Source organism: Lissotriton vulgaris, chromosome 3_1, assembly GCF_964263255.1.
Source record: "Lissotriton vulgaris chromosome 3_1, aLisVul1.2, whole genome shotgun sequence".
NCBI classification, from domain to species: Eukaryota; Metazoa; Chordata; class Amphibia; order Caudata; family Salamandridae; genus Lissotriton; species Lissotriton vulgaris.
The window spans coordinates 1,426,058,047-1,426,079,805 of NC_141689.1; the positions used below are offsets into that span (position 1 = coordinate 1,426,058,047).

General features: G+C 42.1%; 1 protein-coding gene across 2 annotated transcripts in view; it reads left to right on the top strand.

Moving 5' to 3' along the window:
* Positions 1-21,174, top strand: part of TMPRSS11E (transmembrane serine protease 11E) — a 395,553-nt gene extending 374,379 nt beyond the window's left edge. For both annotated transcript variants that reach the window (XM_086961914.1, XM_086961915.1), the window contains one exon: positions 20,988-21,174. In XM_086961914.1, the coding sequence (XP_086818040.1) occupies positions 20,988-21,149 (162 nt within the window). In that variant the 3' untranslated portion in view covers positions 21,150-21,174. The remainder of the gene's footprint in view (positions 1-20,987) is intronic.
* Positions 21,175-21,759: the final 585 nt, after the last annotated feature.

The window sequence follows — 21,759 nt, forward strand, 5'->3', positions numbered from 1 at the left end:
TTCGTTACCGCTTAATCCTCCTTTACAAGTACATAGAAAGCTCTGTAAGTAGCTGAAAAATTAAGGCTTGGTTTGCTGTATCAGCTTGTCAATACCCACAAACCTGTGAGTTTCCATCCCATTTCCACCCCATTTCTAAGGTGGAAAGTGATAACTCACAAACTTGGTGGTAATGTAGGTTACATGTTTTTTTAGAGGAAACAATGTTTTCCCCATGGAGGAAAGAGATGAATAAGGGCAGTTCCATGTCATGCTGTCTCTTAATAGTGGTGGGAATAAGAAACAAGGGAACCCTACTCACAGGGAGCCTGGGTGCGAAAGCTATTGAGTAAAAAATGGCTCCTGTGGCGTGGTAAGGAATATTTATAATAAAGATATGCACAATGGCAATACAAAGCTTCAGAGACAGTTCGGCGGTTACACTGAAGCTTTGGAGGTTACAACTTATCAGGGTTGTGCCACAAGGGGCGCTGACTAAGTGTTACCTTTTCCGTGTTGCCAGGATTACTGCTACGATTCTTCTTACGGCATTTTCACGTAGCTGTTGACACGAGGACAGATGGGGACGGTATCGTTTTTATGAGGCTGCAGCCCATATTTTGGGAGGTGCTATAAGGATGCTCCTGCAATGATTTCTTAGTACTGTGCCAGTTTGATACTCGATTGTGGATTGTAAAGGGTCTATAGACACATATAGAGGCACTGCAGTGACTGATTGCATTGGATGAATCATTGCCCTATATACAGCTCTGAAACACAAAGGATTTTTCAATTACGGTGTTGGATGCCAGGATTTTTTCGCAAAGTGACAACTGTGAGCTGAGCTGTTTACTGGATATCCAGCCTGGGGTTCTTGTTTATGTACTAGAGCACAAGAATGGACTATGCCTATTCAAACCTGTTTTTTGCGAATCCTACATTTATGCCTTGAAAAAGTCGAAGCAAAGACGAAACGCGTGTCGGCTAATCTTGTGCTGGGAATTTAATGTTGACACAACACGAATAAAGAATACTAAACAGCATGAATAATGACCCTTCTGGATCTCTGTTTTTGGAATAATACTGTTTTTTTGATTAACATTGTTGTATCTTTCTCGTTCTCAGTTTAGTGGTACACACCTATGGGTTTACCGGATTTGACCGTTACTATGTTTGATTAACATTTGATTTAATGGTGTGCTGAAAGAGCCTCAGTTTCTTGTATAGTTGGTTGCACATTTATTTGTGCTGACGACACCTTTAGGTAGTAGGTGTTTGGGGCTGATCTAGCACCCGGTTGCTGTAATAAAGCTCAACAATTTGACTTTTCACGCTTAATAGTTACGGATTATATTGTGCTCAGTGAATGTGAGGGAACACTACTACCTGTGTGTTTTTTAGTATGTGAACTGTGCTGAACTTCACAAAGTGAAAATATTTTATTTGGGGAACAATTCAGCAGAAAAGGGTTTTTATGGGACTATATTAAACCAAAAAGCTTTGTGCAGGGAACTTCTCCTGCAAAAATTAGAATTAGTTGAGGTTTTCTCCCACAAAACCTTAATTTTAGGAGATTTTCCCTAACGTTTCCTTGACTGGAGTTAAATGAAATATCTGGCTACCCTCCCCTAACCATTGTATGAATGTTCTCCAAAGTTTGTAGGACTGGAGTAGAAATAGTAAATCTGAACCTTCAATCTATGTCCTTCCCAGTGTTTGTTGGATTGGAAGTACTATAGTAAATCAAAGCCTCCTATTGTATTCACTTATCCCAAGGACTGTTTAAGCGGAGTTAGAAAAGTGAATCATACCTCCACCAATATATGCACTTTCACCAACATTTGCTAAACTGGAGTTAAAATAGTAAATCTTAGCTTCTCCCCACAAAACGAATCATCTTCCCCAACTTTTATTAGAATGGAGTTAGAACTCTGCCCCTGACCAACTCCTTGCCCCTACAATGGTTGCATTTTCACCAGTCTTTGCAGAATCGCTGGATTGCTGATTGCATACTCCTGTTCCGGTTGCTGATCGCTGGATTGCTGGTTGGGAGCTCTCAGCTCTCATTGGGAAATCGGCACAATTCGGGGACTTTGTTCATGAAATTTTGACTGTCATCATTTGGGGCGTTTATGGCTTGAATAAGAGCCCCAGGATCTTGCCTCTTGAACCGCTGGCATTTCGAGTCGGTTCTTTGCAGTATTTAGTCCGTTTTACCGGCTGGTAAAACACGAATCCTGTGCTTCTTCCTGCATTTTGTTAGCCGCTCCACATCGTTATGTGGAGTTTGGGTCAAAACGCGAGTAGCTTCGTTTTTTTAGCGTTTTCCCTGGATTTCTTATGATTTTGTTATAGTGGCCACTATACAAGAAGAAAGTAGGCTTAAATGTATTGAGTATCCGTTCTGAGAGGGGTTCTTCTCTGTTTTTAAAGAGTTTTTCCCCTGGATCCTTTCCAAGATTTTGTTCATGGAAGTCAGTTGCATGATGGGACTTTGAGTACAGCCAGGATTCCTTGTATCCTGCTTCACGCTTTTCAACATTAGAGGAGAGCTTCACAGTTGAATAGGTGCTGCTCGAAGTCATCTTGGCCTTTCAAACACTTGCTGGGGCTTTGCAACACGGAGTTTTTACCGCATCTTGTGCTGGGGAATCTGCTGACCTGAATAGCGGGTCCCTCCATTGGCTGGATCGAACTGCTGCTGACTGTGGGGAAGCGGGACTGCGAGGACCAGGGTTCTTAGCGCTCCTGACATCGCGCGCACCTGGTGCCTCTTCCCCCCCCCCCCCCCCCCCCCCCGCCTACCTGGACCTTAAAACACGACTCGCGGCCCCCGCTCCGCGGGAGCAGCTCGAAGTCGTCTTGGCCTTTCAAACACTTGCTGGGGCTTTGCAACACGGAGTCTTTACCGCATCTTGTGTTGGGGAATCTGCTGACTCACTTCATTTAGTTGTTGCTGCTGCTGGATTATCGCCGATACTGCGAGGGAAGGTCCAAATCCTTTCAAATCCTTTCACGTGTGCCCAGGTGCTGCCTCCCCGAGGACTCGCTGGTGTGAGCGCGAGCTGCAGTCGGCAGGCTCTGTCTAACGCTCCCAGCTGGAGTCCCCAGGGTCAGAGGCCAGGGCGAACTACACGCGCAACCCGGGGGACTGCGAGGACCAGCAATCCCTGCACTGATCAGCTGGTTCCTCTTCCCCCAGGCGCAACGCCCACGGACACACCCACCGGCGAAACGTATATCAATAACATCAATCCAACCGCGACGCGGGACGCGCGCGGGTCGGCGCACGGAGCGAAGCCCGGGCAAAGGGCGGGCCGTCTGTGGCCGTCCGGGGACGACCGAGGACGGGACGGGCCACCCCACTTTCATCTCCTCTAGGAATACTGGATTACATGAGAAAAAAGAATCGTCCGTAACCCTGTTTAGGTGAGACTGTATACCAATTTGTGCATATCTCTAGGAGTTGATTAAAGCTGAGGATCTCGTCTATTCATAACTCATACATTTTACCTAAGAATAATCTATGCAATACTAAATTTCTCTTAAATCAGATACTGAACTAAAAACACTAAATTTACTTAGAATCAGTAGTAATCACTAATATCATCAATTGATCTCTAGCCACTTCATGATGGCATTAAAAAAACTACGCTCACGAACAATCTATATGAAGTGCATGGGTACTGACGCAGCCGTCAGAAAATCCACAGACAAATCGATGAAACCTGGACAAATATCCTGTACTCCGGCTATAACTAAATATTTTTCTACTCTTTCTACGAAAAAACATTCATTTCTTTTAACACCAGCAAAGATAATAAGTTAAATCTCTCTTTCAGCAAGACTGAACATCAGTTGCTACTATCTTCTGAACAAAGCATTCATAATCAAGGATCAACTAATATAGAGAGCAACTTGGCAAAGATCTCCTTCTCTGAAGAGCACCATAAATCGATCTTAGAGACATCACAAATAACACCAATAAAACATCGGGATAGTGAACTATGTCTGGAGGTCTCTGCAAGTAACATCACGAAGATGGAAGAAGAAAAATTAGAAATTCCATTAAGTCAAAAACAGCCACTTACCAGTTCCCCAGAAAAATCACCCAATCTCTATTCTAATCAAACTAACCTCACTGACCCCTATTTTCCAACTTTAACCTCCGCAATCACCGTATCCCCCCTGTCAAAAGCACTTTTTTCCTTGCAGGACATTCTGGAATCAGTTCTTACCCACCTTGGTCAAATCCTAGCTAATTCTGATGATACCCTCGATGTGCAAATAGGCATACTTAAATTTTTGGTGGAAGAAAAAAAGACCTTACTAATGTTACATCAAAAAAACATGAAACAGTCAATATATCACAATCCGAAGATGGCCCAAAAAAAGGAACTAGGTCTCCAAAAAAACAAGAAGCAAGTTCACAAACGTCTGACGTGATAATAATTGAGACTAAAACTAAGGAATTAAGAAAAAAGAAAAAATCTACCATTACCTACTCTCTCAAGAAACTGTTCAGAGAAGATATAGAAATTATCACCGAAAATAACATTAAGCATTATCCCATGTTTTCGAATAAAGTAACCGATACTGACCCAGGTCCGATAGCTCGAGACAACAAAGTAGACTCAATAAGAGTTATCGTTGGACAGGAACCAAATCAAACGGGAAAGACCAAAAATAATAACGACCAGGAAGAAGCAAGGGGAAAGAAAAAGAGAAGAAAGCCTCTGAGAAGAATTCAGAAGAAAAAAGGGAACAAGCTTAAATTTCAAAAACATACTTTCTCAAACTCTGTGAGCTCTCCAGCAATTCAAATAACACCGCTGGTGAAATCTTTGAACCCAAAAGCAGAAGAATACTGTCCGACCACAGTAAAAAGAACAACAGGGCAAAAGATCATGGTTACAAAAGAACTACAAGACAATAAATTACAGCAGTGGGATGGAAATCCATCAAAACACATAATAATTGAAGAACTCTTTCCCACAGACAATATGCCGTTCAACTGTGGCAGAATAATTAATCTCTTACAAGAAATACCATCCTTGAACTCTCTTACAAGTAAAGAAATTGACCTAGTACTCTTTCCGAAAAAAGAAAATGACAAATTAGTACAAGTGTCATTCTTTTCCCCAGTTCTTCCTGGAATAATCATAAGAGAGAAGGAAATTCTACACAAAAATGGCTATGATGTAATTTCAATATCAGAACCCAAAACAAATTTACAAAATAACGTTGCAATTAGACAATCTCACAGAAGAAATGATAATTTCAGTTCAAAATGGGGAGACTCTGCATCAAACACTACGAGAAAAGACACACTAAAAATACAAGTAACGCATGGTGAAAGGTCAGTATGGTCCCGGGACACAGGACTAAGTAATACTGAGAATTCTGTAAAATCTTGGGCATGGCTATCAGAAGCTCTAAACAGCAAAAAAATGGATAGACCTCAACAACATCTGGTTTAGCAAAGGCTTGACGTTATTGACATGGAATCTGGCCGGGAAAACTGCCAAAAAATGAAAGACGCAACTAAAGATCTTCCAGATATTCTTGCTCTACAGGAAACATGGTCAACCGCTCCCTTTACGCAAAAAGGATATTACGTCTATGAAACTCCTGCAAAAAAATCCAAAAGGGGTCATGCGAAGGGAGGCTTGTCAATCTTGTTGAAAGAAGAATATTCTTGGTCACAAGAAATAATTGACACATACTCAGACAACCTGCAATGTATTAAGGTGTCATTCAAAACACAATCATCAGCTACTCATAAAAAAATACTACTTTTTAACATCTATGCCCCGCCCGGTAAAAAATATGACTCATTATTCGACCGCTTATTGGAGATCATTACTCACATCCTTGATGATCAACTTCACATGCCATATATCATAATGGGTGACTTAAACGCTAAAATCTCAAACAGTGAAATTAAGAAATGGGCTCTATTATTTAAAGAGGAATCTTTGGAAATATCACTCCCGCAACTTCCAAAAGGAGCTAAATCAGATAAGAGAGGAAGCTCATTACTATCATTCCTTCCTAGTATAAACTGGACAATACTAAACGGTAATACCAATGGAGATAAACCGGCATCATATACCAGGCAGGGAAATGGAACTCCCTCTATTCTTGATTATTTCATATGTGGGAATGAAGAAAAGGAACAAATCACTCAACTCTCAACTAAATTTAATGAGGAAAGTGATCATGCACTCTTACATTTAACAACCCTCTGGTCGGTACAGACTACCTTTCAGAACGAGCCAATATTCAATAAACCTAAAATGGAAGTAAATATAGTCCAGCGTCGGATTTACTGGGGTGCAGAAAATTTGGACTATTTGAATATTCTAATTTCTCAAACTCAATTGTTGACTACTACTTATTCAGACGACCCCATAATGAACTTCGAATATATAATTTACGAACTCAAGCATGCTTTACAAAGTAAATTAAAACAGGATAAACCAATAAAAATTAAATGTTCCAGTAGGAATAAAAACTGGAATCAACCAATTGTAAAAAAAACTAATAGGTTGATTCGAGCCCAGTATTTGAGTTTCTCGTCAGTAAATAAAGCGGAAATTAACAGATTAAAGAACCAAATACGAAGAGAAAAAACTAAACAGGAAAAATTGAAGCAGGACTCTAACTGGATTGACATTCAACTAGCAGTCAAGCAATGTAACCAACGCAAATATTGGTCTTTGATAGCGAAAATGACTGGAACCAAAAAGAAGTTAGAAGCAACTCCCGTTTCAGAAGAAGACTGGGACATCTATCTAAGTGACTTATACAAACCCAATCTGAATACTATGGTGAGAGAGGCTGTTGAACGAGATATGGAAATTAAAGATACTAAACTCACCAAGACTCGGCACTGTCTATTGCCATGAATATCAGAAAGGCAAGAAGTACGGGTGCATCCGGCCCTGATCAGATTCCTATCAAGGTCTACCAAGCTGACCATAAAGCGTGGGGCCTGATGCTCTCGCCACTATTCAATTATATATTTGATTCTGGGAAAATACCAAACTCCTGGAAAGGAAGCATAATAATCCCGATATATAAAAAAGGAAAAAGAAGTATAGCAGGAAACTACAGGCAAATAGCTCTTATGGATGCTGCCGGGAAGATTTTTGCTGCAGCAATATTGGACAGGTTGAAATCTTGGGCATTTACGCTGGGTTTAATTCCCATGTTTCAGGCTGGATTCCGACCGAATCATTCAGTCACAGACAATATAGCAACCTTTCAAACAATCCTAGATAAATATGTATCAGTAAAATCACAATCAATATATGCAGCGTTCATTGATTACTCTACCGCCTTTGACCGAGTGGATAGACCGACCCTGTGGACAAAACTAAGAAAGATGGGTATCCCGGAACCACTACTACAACTAATAGTGAACCTACATAGTAACACCTGGTGCCGAGTTCAAATGGGGAGAGATAAGGGCTTGTCAAAGATAATACGGACATCTAACGGCTTAAAACAAGGGTGCCTCTTGGCTCCGATTTTATTCTCTCTGTACTTAAGCGACTTACCATCCCATTTACAACAAGGGTTATGTACACCTCCGAAGATCGCCACTCAGCGCATTCATGCCCTGCTGTATGCGGGCGATATAGTTATGTTCGACCTAACGCCTTTTGGACTTCAAAGTCTTCTAGATATTTTATACAACTACTCTAAGGAAAAATTTTTAATCCCGAATATAAACAAAACTAAAGTAGTTGCATTTTCAAAAAAGAAAAAAGGTGTGAGGTACCAATGGAAGCTTGGAGGAGAGAGGCTAGAGCAGACAAAGGAATATACCTATCTTGGTAGAATTTTCTCACATAATATGAGTAACATCAAACAAATCAACCATTTAAAAAGGAAAAGTGATTTACACGCTGGGGCCATGTCACGTCTGTACACGGCCACTGGAAATAGGCATTTTTCTGCATTATTAAAAGTCTACAGAGTTAAGATTCCCCCAGTTCTGTCATATGCCTCGGAATATATTCCCTTAAAACAATGGAGTTATATGGACTTAAACGAAGGCAAAATACTAAAAAAACTACTGAACGTTTCTACTTCTACACCAGTACAGGCGCTAAGACTGGAATGTACTATCACAAGCGCATATGCCACAGCCGTAGCAAATATCATCAGGTGGGCCTATAACCTTCTCCACTCAAAAGAAGGTACTCTACGATATCTGTTAAAAATCGAGACATTCAATAAAGATTCTACCCATCTTATCTTTTCCAAAAATATGGGAGAGGCTTTTCAGTTAGCAAAAGTCAGTTTAGAAATTTTGTCATCATGGACACCTGCACAACTCAAACTCTTCCTAAAAAACTTTACCCCCAAATTGAGTTATGAGCTTGATCATTTACATTGTACTAAACTATCTGTGTACAAGACTTATGCTGACTCCCAGGAATATAAGCAAAAACAGCCGTATTTGGAATATACTCTTACACACAGCGCAAGGCTTACAATCATGATGTTGCGTCTGGGTATACTTCCCGTATTAACCTTTACGGGTAAACAGAATCTTGAGCACCTGCTTTTTATATGCCCAGACAACAAAATAGTAAATGCAAGGTTAACATGTCTAGAGCCCATCTATCGGTCCTGTAGGATTGTCAATGCAAAAGATTTTATATCTTTATGTATAAAGCCACCTAACGAATATGTTTGCTATAGAATTTTTAAGTTTTTGAAAATTTCATTGAAAATGTATTAATTTGTATGAAAAACTAAATGTATATTTTAATCAATTTTGTGGTCCTCAAAAGAGTACCGAAACAAAATAAAAAAATTGACTTTGACTCACCAGTCTTTGTTGGATTGTAGATAAACTAGCGTATTTGATTTTTTTAACGCTTTTGTATTTGAGTCAGGTTACTAATTTTACTTCATTACTTTAGTTCATCATTATAACATATTTTGAGGGCATTTCATTTAAAAGTATATATTTTTAAAATGTGTTCATTTTGTCAATTATTTTGATTCTGTCTTGTTTTCTAAATCGTTTCCTTTTTTTATGTGATACAGTATTTAAGAATATTTGATTCTTAAATATTTATAACATTATGTTTTATTGGTTTAATAAATAAAAAATATATTTTTGTTATTTAATACACATGTATTTTATTTACTAATTACATTATTTTGCATAACATTTTTTTTAAGTTATACTGTAATATATGAATGAAAATGTCCTTATATATTTAGCCTTGTTTTTAAGAGTTACATTTTTTAAGCTTTACAAAACGAAAGGGCGTCCCCCCATATTGGCGGGAGGATTCGCCAACATTACTTCCTACCAATGGCATTTTCAACATACCTGTCTCCTTCATTTTATCCCATGTCAAAGAATCATAACAATCCCAGGTTAAGCTTTTATTATGCTCTTTAGCCTTTCTAAAAAGATTATCGTAGCAGAACCAATGGTTACCCTGGTATGATGTCGAGTACCCCATGATTCGCGACTGATAGGTTGGCAACTCGGAAAGCAACTCGGGCCTACGTTCCCCCAAGATCGACGTAAAGATTCCCCATGCATTGCCCCAATTGCCAATATTTTCATTCACTTTAAAGGCGGCCATTTTTGCGCGCCAAACACTCGGATGCATGAGGTCTTTCTGACCCTTAACATGCTCCACCTCATAATGATCAACAAGCAACGAGAAGATGTTCACATATTCCCCCGCCCAAATCTTCTCCTTAATTGCCAAAGGCACATGTTGACCCAACCTTTCTCTACGAGAGGGTGCTGACTCATCCCTCGCAATCGGCAATGGCCGCTTACCTGCACCGGACGCTGCCTCTGCGGTCGCAATCGTCCCTTGTGGCTTATCAACTACTGCAACCGGCGCGGAGACCTTGGCTGCATCCCGTTTCTCGCGCAATTGCTTCATCAGCGCCTGCGCCTCGGCAGCCGTGGCGCCCTCACTACTTTCGCCCAACCACGCTGCAAGTTGTGCTGCCAGCTCGGGCGGCATATCTTCATTGGACACCGGGGTGACCACCACGGGAATCGGATTCCCCTCCGCCGGTACTGGGGTTGGCGCTTCGAGCGGGGTACAGGGAACCGGGACGTCTCCCCCAGCTGGTCCCCTCCTTGGCCTCTTGGCTCTCCCTCCTGGGGCTGCTCCAGCCGACGGACGTTCCGGCCCCCCTTCCCCGTCTCTCTCCGCCACCCGCTTCTTCAGCTCGGTCATCTCCTTCATGAGGACCCGAACCATCTGTTCAGTCGTCATTCTCTTCCCGCCTTTCTTGGGCATTTCTCCGACAGAGTATCTGTAAGACAAAAGAAAGATTACAACGCTCAAAATTGGCTCTTCGTTCCGTCTCGAGCTCACGTGCAGCGAGGAGGTGCAGCTTCAGAGCACAGGAACAAGAGGATGCCTTCTGGTCTTGCGTCCCCTTTTATCCGTCTTCAGGGTGGGCGTAAACCCGCCCCTGCCTGCCCCGAGGGCGTGGCCAGCCGCGTCAGTGTCTAGGCCAGCCCACTCTAGGGCGGGAAAAAGCGCGCCCCGGCTACGCCGCTTCGGGCATACCAGCCGAGACACGCCTCCTGCCCAAGATGGCTTCCCGGGGGGATCGTGGTACTCTGCCATACGTGCGGGGGGACCGAGTGGTCGCCCCTTTCCATTGTTCTAGTTTTTTATATTTTGTATGTTTTTAAGCATATTACTTTTTTTGAAAATAATGTAACATTTTATTTAAATTGCAATAATGGTTATTACATTTAGCTACATATACTTGGCAATACACTGCCAATATTTTGGTCCACAATATTTTGTAGTCAATGTCCTTGTTCTTCAAGTTGCTTAAAGTCTATATTTTGGTTGGCAATATTTGACAGCGATTTATGTAGCACAATATTTTTGTGGTCGATATTCTGTTATACAACAGTCTGAGATGGTTTAGTTATACAATTTTGTGGTCAAAACGTTTTAATGAAATGGCAGTAGTCTATGAGTATTGCAGTCAGCCCTTTGGGCTACACATATAGCAGACCAGGTACCACATATAAAGTGTGGAGTTCCCACCTGACCAAACTCACTATTTTGGAGGTGCAAGTTTTAAAAATTAGGGCCTAAGCTATCTCTTCTATCAGAAATCTTTGACCTTGCAGACACTTCGTGATGAGTCTAATAAGTCACACAGGATTGTGTGAGAAGCAACTGGGATGTTCAGTTAAAAGCAACAAAAGAGAAACAGTCACCTCCAGAATGTACCAGAGATGCTTCCAGATGGCCATTCCAGAACAGTCCTCCATCATCAGTCTACTGCAAGTTAAATGCCAAGCCATGCACTGCACAGCTACTTTATTAATAAATAAAGTGAAATCAAGATAAAAATGCAAACCTTTGCCTTTGTACATATTGGTGACGGACTGAAAGAAAAGGGCGTATCACCGCCCATCTTAAATAGGGTGGGCAGTGTAATGCCCTACCCCGATGGCCCTTGCTCTGTCAGGTCATCAGAAGAAGCTTGTTGTTGACAGACTCAACATTGGAAAGCTTACAGCCAGAACGTCTCTGAACAAGATGGGTGAACCAAAGGACATATTATCAAGTAAGGACGATACGTTATCGCCGCTTTTATCACCAGAAAACTGCTGCTAAAGCGGGGATAGTGGGCTTGATAATATGCCCCTGTGAATTCTCATAGAAGCCCAGGTTCTGGTGTTAACCTGAGCTTCTTTGGGAATTCACAATGGCATATTATCAAGCCCATTATCACCGCTTTAGCGGCAGTTTCCTGCAAATAAAAGTCGCAATAATGTATCGCCCTTTCTTGATAATATGGCCCCAAGGGTTTTGTGAACAGGGTACTTTGTTGCCTTTACTGTGGAGTACCCTGTCCACCAACCTCTAAAGAAATTAATAATCATCTACCTTAGATTCCTCTGCATGACCTGTCTAGTTACCCTTAACAAAAAACGGTCTTTATCTGCCAAATCATAGTTCACACTCCACAAGTGTTTCAACTCCTCCACTTTTTTCTTCTCGGGCCAACTCTCCTTCACCCATTTTAAACATTGAGACACACAGTGATACTTCAGTATTATTGATTTTCACTCATCCTCTAATACTTCAACCTGTGTAATGACATAAACACTCTCCTCAGTCCAATAGATGTATGTAAGTGATCAGCCAAACTCTACACTAGGCCTGCCAGGTCACAGTGACGGTCGTTACACTCTATTTAGGGCAGGGCAAACACCAATGATTTTCCCTGCAGGGGTCTGAATTGTGATGCGTAGTGAACCAAGGAAAAAACAAAACAATGACCCTCAGGCATGGGGCAAAATCACCCTGTGTGTCAAGGCCATTGATTTTCTTCCTCAAACAATTCTCGCTTTCGAAGTATGTTTGTGAAAATAAAAAGAATGTTGCGAGTGATTAAACAATAACACACCCAACTTGGCATCGGGTGTGCCTACTGTGCAACCACTTTATTTGCGGGTGCACTGTATGCACACAGATTCCTGCCAGGCAACTGGAGATCTCTTAACTGCAGCCGGCTCGTTTCCACCAAGTGGGGCAGAGTTGAAAGCATCTCCTAACCTAGCAGGCTGTGCCACTGCCTGTCACGGTATAAATGACCCTCCTAGTTTCTTAAATATGATCTTTTAAAACTCCTCTATCAAAAGTTACATAACAGAAAAGAAAATTTGATTAGAAAGATTGTACAACATGTCAGAAAAAAACTGGGCCAGATGAAGGTTTTTAGAGAATTCCCCTGCTTGGTTCAATGTTTGGTGGTAGTGGTAAAGAGTTTCACTCTACTTGCTCAACGAAAGGATTTCACATTGCAAATGTAATTGAAAAAGAAAACTACTGCCTCTGGAGGTTTATTCTCATTATACCCAAAATGCTCTAAGGTGGCAGCGACTTGTCATGTAAATTAAAAACAACGTTTACATTTTTTGTGTCAATTGTAATTTTATTATATGGCACATAATGCAGTGAAATGTTGCAGACAAACTAAAAATGCGAATGTGTCCAGGGACAAACAGTAAGATATATGTGTAAAAGAAAAAGACAACATTGCCTCTGACATGTACAAAAGACACAATTGTTGTGGGTGTGTTAACAATTAGTAAAAGTCAATACACATGGGGCTATGTCTTTATAGGAAAATGACTTAGGGTTATGGATACCTAGTTTGTCAATAGGCTGTTTTAGCCTTGAGCGAGGTTACTTTAAAGCCTTACTCGGGCTGGTGACTTAGCCTTTTTCACATTTTTAAAGGTCGGTTGCCATCATCAATATACGAGCAAAAAAAAGAAAAGTCCACATCAAGGCATCCTAGGCATAATCCTTCTTGCAAGGTTGCAGTTCATTTGGCAATTCCCTAAAGATATGGTTCCTGGAATTCTCTGACAAAGTGTTCTGTCCACGCTTCACGTGGACATGCAGGAGTTTTCAGCAACATATATTCATTTTGCATCACTGTGCTAAGTTTTTAACGTGATTGTGGAAAGGGCCTCCACTCTAGTCATTTTTCTTTATTTCTGATAGGGTTATTGCAGGTTAGTTTCCTTCCCAAATGTACCCCAAATCTCTACCCGTGCTTCATCTTGTGAGAGTATTTAAATTAGGTTGTCTCGCAACTTTGGGAAAGAAAAAGGTCAGCTATGCATGGTTTACTGAGTAGTATTTTAAAATTGAGATAGCTTCGTGTAGCCATGGGAAACCATTAGCACTCTGTCCAGGGTCATGAAAGGTACTGGTTTGCCTTTTTCCACTTTACAGCAGTCCCCATCAGTGTTGCTGTCATCGGAACATCCTGTGCCCCAACCTATGCCCAGTTCTGTCAAATTATCCCTTCTGCCAATATCCCTGGTTGTGAGTTATCCTGCACCACATGCACAGTGATCTAGAGGTCCAGAACCAACCCCAGCCTCCCTATACTTTTCCCTCTCTGTCTGCTTTCCAGGTGCAGGATTTCCTTCCCTGCGGGCGATAGTACATCCTGAGTCTAAAAACAGCCAAATTGTGTGGGCTAATGCCTGGAAACCCTTTAAATGGTGCAGTTAGGAGAAGCTGTAAAACTTTACCAAGCTTTACTGAAGCAGGATTTTCCAATTTGCCCAAGTTGCCGGTAAAGGTTTTACCTTCACTTGCCTCTAATTTAAAGTTTCTAAACAATATTGAAGGCAAAGATTGTGGAGGGACTTTTCAAAGATAATATAAAGTGTTCAAACTAGAGGGATTATGTATAAGTTAAATGTTTTACTGCCATTTGACACCAAGTAGGATATAACACATGTATGTATGTTTTGAAGAAGATGTGGAATGAAAGATGTTCTGCATAGCTTATTTAGTGGTTATGCCAATGTTACAGATGTACTGGAAGCATAGGCACTGGAAGTAGGGGCGGCGGGGTCTGCAGCTCCCCCAATATACCCACGCAGTAGTTGTGAAGGTGATTGAGCATTGAAGATGATTTGATTTTTTTTTTATCTTGTCACATTTGCTGTTCGTTCAAAGACAGAGGTCAAATGGCAGTCTAGTCGTCTGACAAATTGCTGCTTATTCTTTTAACATGGAGATTGGTATTTACTTTTCCTTACTCTTACTGCAAAATGTAAGGATTTTTTAAAGTGCACTATGAAACAATCTTGCTGTAGGAAGGCTGCAGGATGTTGTTTTCTTCTAATAAACTCAGGGAGAGATGATGGATGGAGCGCTGAAACCTTTTAAACACTCACGCCCATTCACAGATCTGGGTTGAATACATCATTGTTCTTTAGCTCACTTCGCCACCCGAGTTCAGACCCAGCCATATGCAAATCAGTCTTGACCCTGTTCCTGATGGGAACAATCCAGCCCAAACTGTCAAGCCAGGTCTTCCCTGAACCGGAAACAAACATCTTGGGACTGGTTTCAGGGTAACACCCCTGGTAACGCCGGATTCGTAACTAGATTTTATCTTACCAATCCTAAGAATCCGCGGTCGACTGAATCTTTTTGCCTGCTAAGAAGTGTAAAGGGTAGATCACTAATTTCATACTTATGACAATTTTTCAACAACCAAATCCATCTCAATTCAAAGGACCACTGACTACGAAGTAAAATGTAAAAGATTTATTACCAAGCCTAGAACAACTGGACATACAAGTACCTCAGTAAGAGGTTCAGAAAATAAACTGGCACTAATACAAACATGAACCTCCGCAAAAGTCTCAGACGACTCAAGATAAAAACCAGGCATACAATTACAGTTCCTGCTTGAAGTCTTGACTGCATTTAACCAAGGTAAAGAAAAGGTTAGTCTGTCCTAGGAAGTACACTCACTTTCCATAGGTAAGAAGCCTAAGCTACAGAGCTCGTTCTAAGATGCTCCTTCCTACACCCCTCTCCTGCCAGTTTGTTCAAACTCTGCTCTAAGACTACATTCTGTTCCTCTTCTGCCTCAAAATCTGCTCTCCACCCTCTGGGTGCTGTACCTAATACAAAATCCCAAAGACTGCAAACATGCCCTGAACACACCCCTCTGGGCAGGTGCTTCTTCCTGGATTTTTCCACCAAGCCCCAACTTCATCCAGAAACCGTTGCTGTGTCCTTGGGTCCAGGCACCTTCTCCGCCAAATGTAGCATCTCTGCATTCCGATCCACTCCCTTCCTTCTTACTCCTACCAACCTAACTCCTAAACAATGGATTATTTTACCTAACAAGCTTTGTGTCCTTGCACCTGCAACTGAAATGCATGAGAAACAACCTTGCAAGTTACAATCTGAAATTCAACTGCGAACAGGAGCCTTTTCCCAAGGAAAAATACAATTTAGCCCATAATGTTTTAGCTAAGCTAAGAAAATAAAGTTAGGCCTCTGCTGGCTTTTTCATGTTTCAGGCCTTTACACGTTTAAATGCATTTCTAATACTACAACATAAGCATTACATTAAGCATTCCAAAATCATTACATTTCATTATATTTCTAAGGCATTTGCCTTCTCATGTTAGCGCATCACATGTTTTCATTAATAAACAACTTACACAAGCAGCTTCTAATACGGCACGTTTATTCCTAATGCAACAGTTTAGACACAATAATTTCTGTATTACATAAGGCATATTCTCGGTTAAAGCACTACATTAGTCTCCAAATAATATGAGCACGCTACTACATGTTGCAACATTCTTGGCCTAGTACTACATTTCTAATAATCACACATTAACATGGCCCTCTAAATATGCGGGTGCTAACTACTGGTGATTATAATACACCCTTACAATTTTCAGAATAATATGGCGCTCTATCACCCCTGATCTGCCAGACTAGCTTAAATCCAGTGTCAAAGTGAGCAAGGGACCCACTTCTAGGCGGATGTACGTCATTACAATGCATGCTTTTACAACGCATGCCTTTACGATGCAACTTTTACAACGCAAGTCGTTACAACGACTTGCGTTGGGGGCGCAGATAGTGAATAGTTCAATTTACTATTCCAACTCCAGTCCCCGTGGATAGTAGGGAAGGTGTTGGATAGTAAATTAAAACTATTCTCTATCCTAGAGCGCCCCCCCAGCGCAAGTCGTTGTAATGGTTGCGTCGTAAAGGTACTGCGTTGTAAACGCTGTTCCCCCTTCTAGGCATTCCCCGCCAACTTAGGGTGAACAAGCAAACACATGAAGATGGTGGACAGAGCACTGAAACTTTTCAGACACATACCCCCTGTCACAGGTCTGGGTTGAATCCATCATTGTTCTTTTGCTCACTTTTCCAGCCCAGTTCAGACCCAGCTATATGCACATCAGTCTTGACCCTGTTCCTGATGGGAACAGTCCAGCTCGAACTGCCAAGCTAGGTCTTCCCTGAACCAGAAACAAGAATGGGGGTGAGTGTCTGAAAGTTTTCAGCACTCTATACATCATCTCCTTGTGTTTGCTTTGTTGGCCCTGGGTTGGCAGGGTATGCCCAGACGTGGGTCCCTTGCTCACTTTGCCACTGGATTCAGGCTAGCCTGCAGGGAAGACCTGGCTTTGCAGTTCAGGCTGATCTGTTCCCATGAGACACAGGGTCAAGACTGATTTGCAGATAGCTGGGTCTGAACTGGAGTGGCAAAGTGATCTGAAGAACGATGATGGATAGAACCCAGATCTATGACTGGGGGTGAGTGTCTGGAAAGTTTCAGTGCTCCATCCATCATCTCCTTGTGTTTGTTTTCTTCTAATACACAACAAATGTAGATACCTATAAATGAACTGTACAAATATTTCAAAATAAATAAACAATTAGGAAAACACAAATTAAGCACTTTTTTCCCAACTATGAAACGTGATGGAAACAAAGATTTTAACAGGATGAAAACAAATCAATAATTTTTTATTGGTGAGCCACAAACGACAAATATAGCTAAAACCCAATTTCCAAACATTATTGTTTGTGCGCTATATAGTTTTATCAGTAAAACTTTACATCTGTGCAAATTTAGTGATTATTTCAATGGAACATGTGCTGCCAATAATGGTCAAAGTTCTACTCCACCATGCTTTAATAGTATATTCATGACAGTGCGCTCCTCAGTGCAACACCAGCTACTTACTACACCTTTACCACTCTCCTGCTGAATGTGTTTCATTTTTAACACTTTTTCTTTGTCTGAGGCTTGAATTTTTCAGAATCCCTATGAGTTCAGTAATGTAAAATTGATGGCAGCAGTCCGAGTCTTAAAATTGGTTCAACACCCTGGCTTTAAACTCATGCAAAGTTCCTGAAGTGTGAGGTCACTAGCCTTTGAGGCAAACTGTTTAATTTTCCCAGTCATGCTTGTAAGAGTTATGGCATGCACTGTAAGAACATCAGATGTAATTTGTCTATACAAGAAATCAAACTAATAACCACTGGTAAAGCACGCAATGTCAAGTCTATACCACTTCCAAAAAGAAGCCTTGTAAGTAAACTTAGAATGATGAATCATCGAGAAATATTTAAGGCTCAGCTTTACAGTTTGTGTATGGCTCTTTCATGCTGATTGATAAATCACTAAGCTAAAATGACCTGTAGGTCACACCAGAATATTTGCAGCAAAACAAGAATGCCACTGTGCTATCTACTTAAAATACAAGTCTGTGACCTGCATATTACACGCTGTGCTTTGCAGCAGGCTCATTAACATTCTAAGCTATTTTATGAAAAGTCACAGCTGTGACTTGACTGGACACATACCCCATCAGCAAGTGCATTAACCACCAGAGTTATTGTTCAGCTAGCATCCCAGGGAACTCACTGGGTACACAAAACTATTTACAGCAGGTGTCTTAACCCCATAAGATATCTTTATTTCCAACACTGACTACTGGAAACAGATCAGTGGTGAAAGTGACCTCAATGCTGTCCTCACTTGACGTGACTCCTGGGCCTTGAGGAAGCCAAGAGCAATCCACATAATGCTATGGGAGGGGGTTATGTTGTTTGTTTAAGCACTGGGTTGCCCGCTGTCCACTGCTCTGAGACAGCTGTGCAGCAGCCGTCGATATGGCCTGAACGTCCCCTCACCTTTTTCCCAGCAAGAAGAATGTCTGTCAGGCTGAGAAAATGTCAGCCTGACAGACAATCTTTTTGTTCAGGGCAGGCAGCCAGGAGCTATACATGTACTAAATGTGCATGAAGAAAGAGCTTTAAATGCATTTTTAGAAATATTTGTGAATCCCAGAAAATAGTAAACCTACACTCACTTATAGGGGTAAAGGCTAAAGCTCTGAGTGTAGCTTTACTGCTTTGTATATTGGGCCCAATGTCAGTGCACACCTATCTTGTTTTATTAACATGCTCAGGGCTGTTCTCAACGTGTACAATTCTCTCATTTAGGGTGAAGTGTGCCTATCTTTTATCAGCAGACTTTCACAGTGCTTCTTCACCAAACATGAAGGGATACCTGCAGCAGCGACCCATCCAAATTGACTCAGGGGCCACGCCCCCCACCTTTTTCCCAGCAAGAAAAATGTCTGTTAGGCTGAGCAAAGATCAGCCTGATAGACGCTCTTCTTGTTCAGGTGAGGCAGCCAGAATTTAGACATGTGTTAAATGGGCATGCTCTGCCAGGCTGAGGATTTCACAGCCCTATGGGCGTGACCTCCTCAACCTGACAAAAGTGCCTCGAGGCCCTCCCCCTCGTGGCGAGGGTGAGCAACACTGATTTCGTCGCACCTGGGGGCTTTAGTTTTAAGTACTGAAGTGCCCAGGGCCGAGTGTCAATCAGGACATCTTGTCAAAGAGTGGGCAAAGGTCAGCAGTCTCACTCACCATCTCCCACTCTATGACGAGTGAGGGACTCTTACCCACTCTCCAATGAGGGAAGGCAGCAGTTCCTACCCTCCTGGGACTTACGAGACTTCCCTATATACAGTGATGGCAGGGCCGGCCTTAGGCATGTGCAAGCTGTGCACCTGCACAGGGCCACCAAATCCCAGGGGCCACCACATCAATATATATCCTTAATATAGTAATCCTCTGAGGATGGATACATATTTGTGTGGGGGCCCCTGGCAGGGATTAGGTGGCCTCTGGCTCTATAAAACTTCCAAACACCATGACCCTACCTCTTCACTGGCCTCCGCGCTCCGCCCCACCCGGACCCCCTCTTCCGGGGCCCCCTACCTACGCTCCCTGCCCAGGGCCACCATGAACCTAGAGCCGCCCCTGGTGATGGTAAGTTGTATTTGTTTGTATGTTTAGTGCATGTGATGCATGTATGAATGAATTTATGTGTATTTGTTAGTGAGTGTTGTGAATGGGTATGTGTGTGGATGCATGGGTGTCAGGCTGTCAGCGAGTGTGTATGTGTGCGCGTGTGGCCCCCCACCTCCTCTCAATGGTAAAATTATCAGCTGCCACTGCAGCTGTGCAGAGAAGAGTGAGCAGAGCTCCGAGCCTTGGGAATTTGCCAGGCGTGGTACTGACGGTGCTGCTCAGATACCGGTCCAGGGTGCAGCGCTGTCGCTAGCTGTCCGAGTACTGCAATCTGCTGAGAGTTCCAATGGATGTCTCTTATGCACTGTGGCCATCCGAGTGCAGAGCAGGCCATCCAGTCTGTTATGTTTTCGGAGTCGGACGGCACAATCCAGAAAGATAATGGCAATGACATCCTGCAACTCACTTTGCAGGTCAGTCACAGCACTAGATGTCATGAGGGGCATGTGAGTGCAGAGCCTGACAAACCAGGTCCAAAAAAAACAATGTTTCCATGGCAACCACCGTTACCTCGTGTCTGGGCGCACTCTGAGATACTGGGGCACAAACAAATTCAGCAGAGTGTCTTCAGCAATGTGTCTTGGAGCTGATTATGCGTGACAATGCATTTGTGGGCTGACCTGGGGAAAAGCACTAAAATGCATTATACTCACGCAAAATGCTTTGTACTTAGCAAGCTGTGCAACGCTCCATGTCTTCAACATCACACGATACACCTCTTTGTGAACTATTTAGCGCGGCTAATGTATTGCTTTAAGTGAATTTAAAAATGTAGGATTTTTAGTTCAAACGCTTTGCTCCATTCCCAGCTGATATTTACAGAGGCTTTACCTTTTAACTCCACTCAGTCGACTTCCAATAAAGATGAGTCCTGGCAGTCTTATGCAGCGGGCTGCCCACCGGGCTCAGACCATATCACAAACGTTGAGTTTTTCATGGGCGGTGGATGTTTCACAACTGAAAGCAGCGCAGAAATGCATTTGGCTTTTTACTTTTAAAAAAGTCTTCTGAGATCAATCATTGTTTTTTTTGTCATGTGATTTGTTTTTTTCTTCCCAAAAATAGGAGCTTCGCCACCAGTCAGGAGTAGACATACAATTCCAGTGCTCCAGATCCTGAATTTTCGTCAGCACTGAAGAAATGCACATGAATACTGATAACAGTTACAAACAGTTATGAATAGTGAAGAGATTGCATGCACGAGCTTTGAGACTTTATCGTTCTGGATATACTGTATTTTTCTGAAAAGGTTTATACTGCTGTTTTTGTCCTCTGCAGGGTGACTCTGGGGGGCCACTGGTGACGACAATCTCTACAGATCCCTGGTACCTTGTTGGAATTGTGAGTTGGGGAAAAGGATGTGGTGAACCAAATTTGCCTGGAGTTTATTCACGAATCACTGCCTTGCGGGACTGGATCAGAAATAATACAGGTCTCTGATAGGCGCCTGACAAATGTGTCACACACAAAAATTAAAATGAAAGTGAATGAAGACCTCGTCGAAGTTACCTCTCTGGACCAGTGTATTCCTGTTTTGAGATCTTTATCTCTGACAAATACTATTGTCCTACGAGTTGCACTAGTTCTGTTATTACTGATGTTTGTCTGACGACTGTGACACCAAGTGTAGACAACTGGCAGAGGCAAGAAGTTGGAGGCACAGAAGAAGGAGTCCATACAGATGTGGAAACTTGAGTCTTGAAAATGGTGAACGTATATTGGTTTACATTTCTAGCATCATTCTGCATCAAGAAATATTGAACATTTGTGCGTACACACTGTAACGTGTCTGAGTCAGCACACTGATGCAAGAAAGGTGTAACCTAGCAAAGTGGTTTACCTGCGGCACTTTAGCAGTATTTGTGGGAGCGTATATATTGTTGCTAGAACAGTGACAGAGAACAATGCTGCCTTTTCTCTTGGTGTTTCTGAGTCAATAAGAAACAGCAGATAAATACATTTGTTGTTTTCCCCTGCAAGTCACCTCTTACCTATAGGTCAATGGTGAAAGTCCTGCCTTAGTAACACAGAAATTATTTGTAGGCACCCA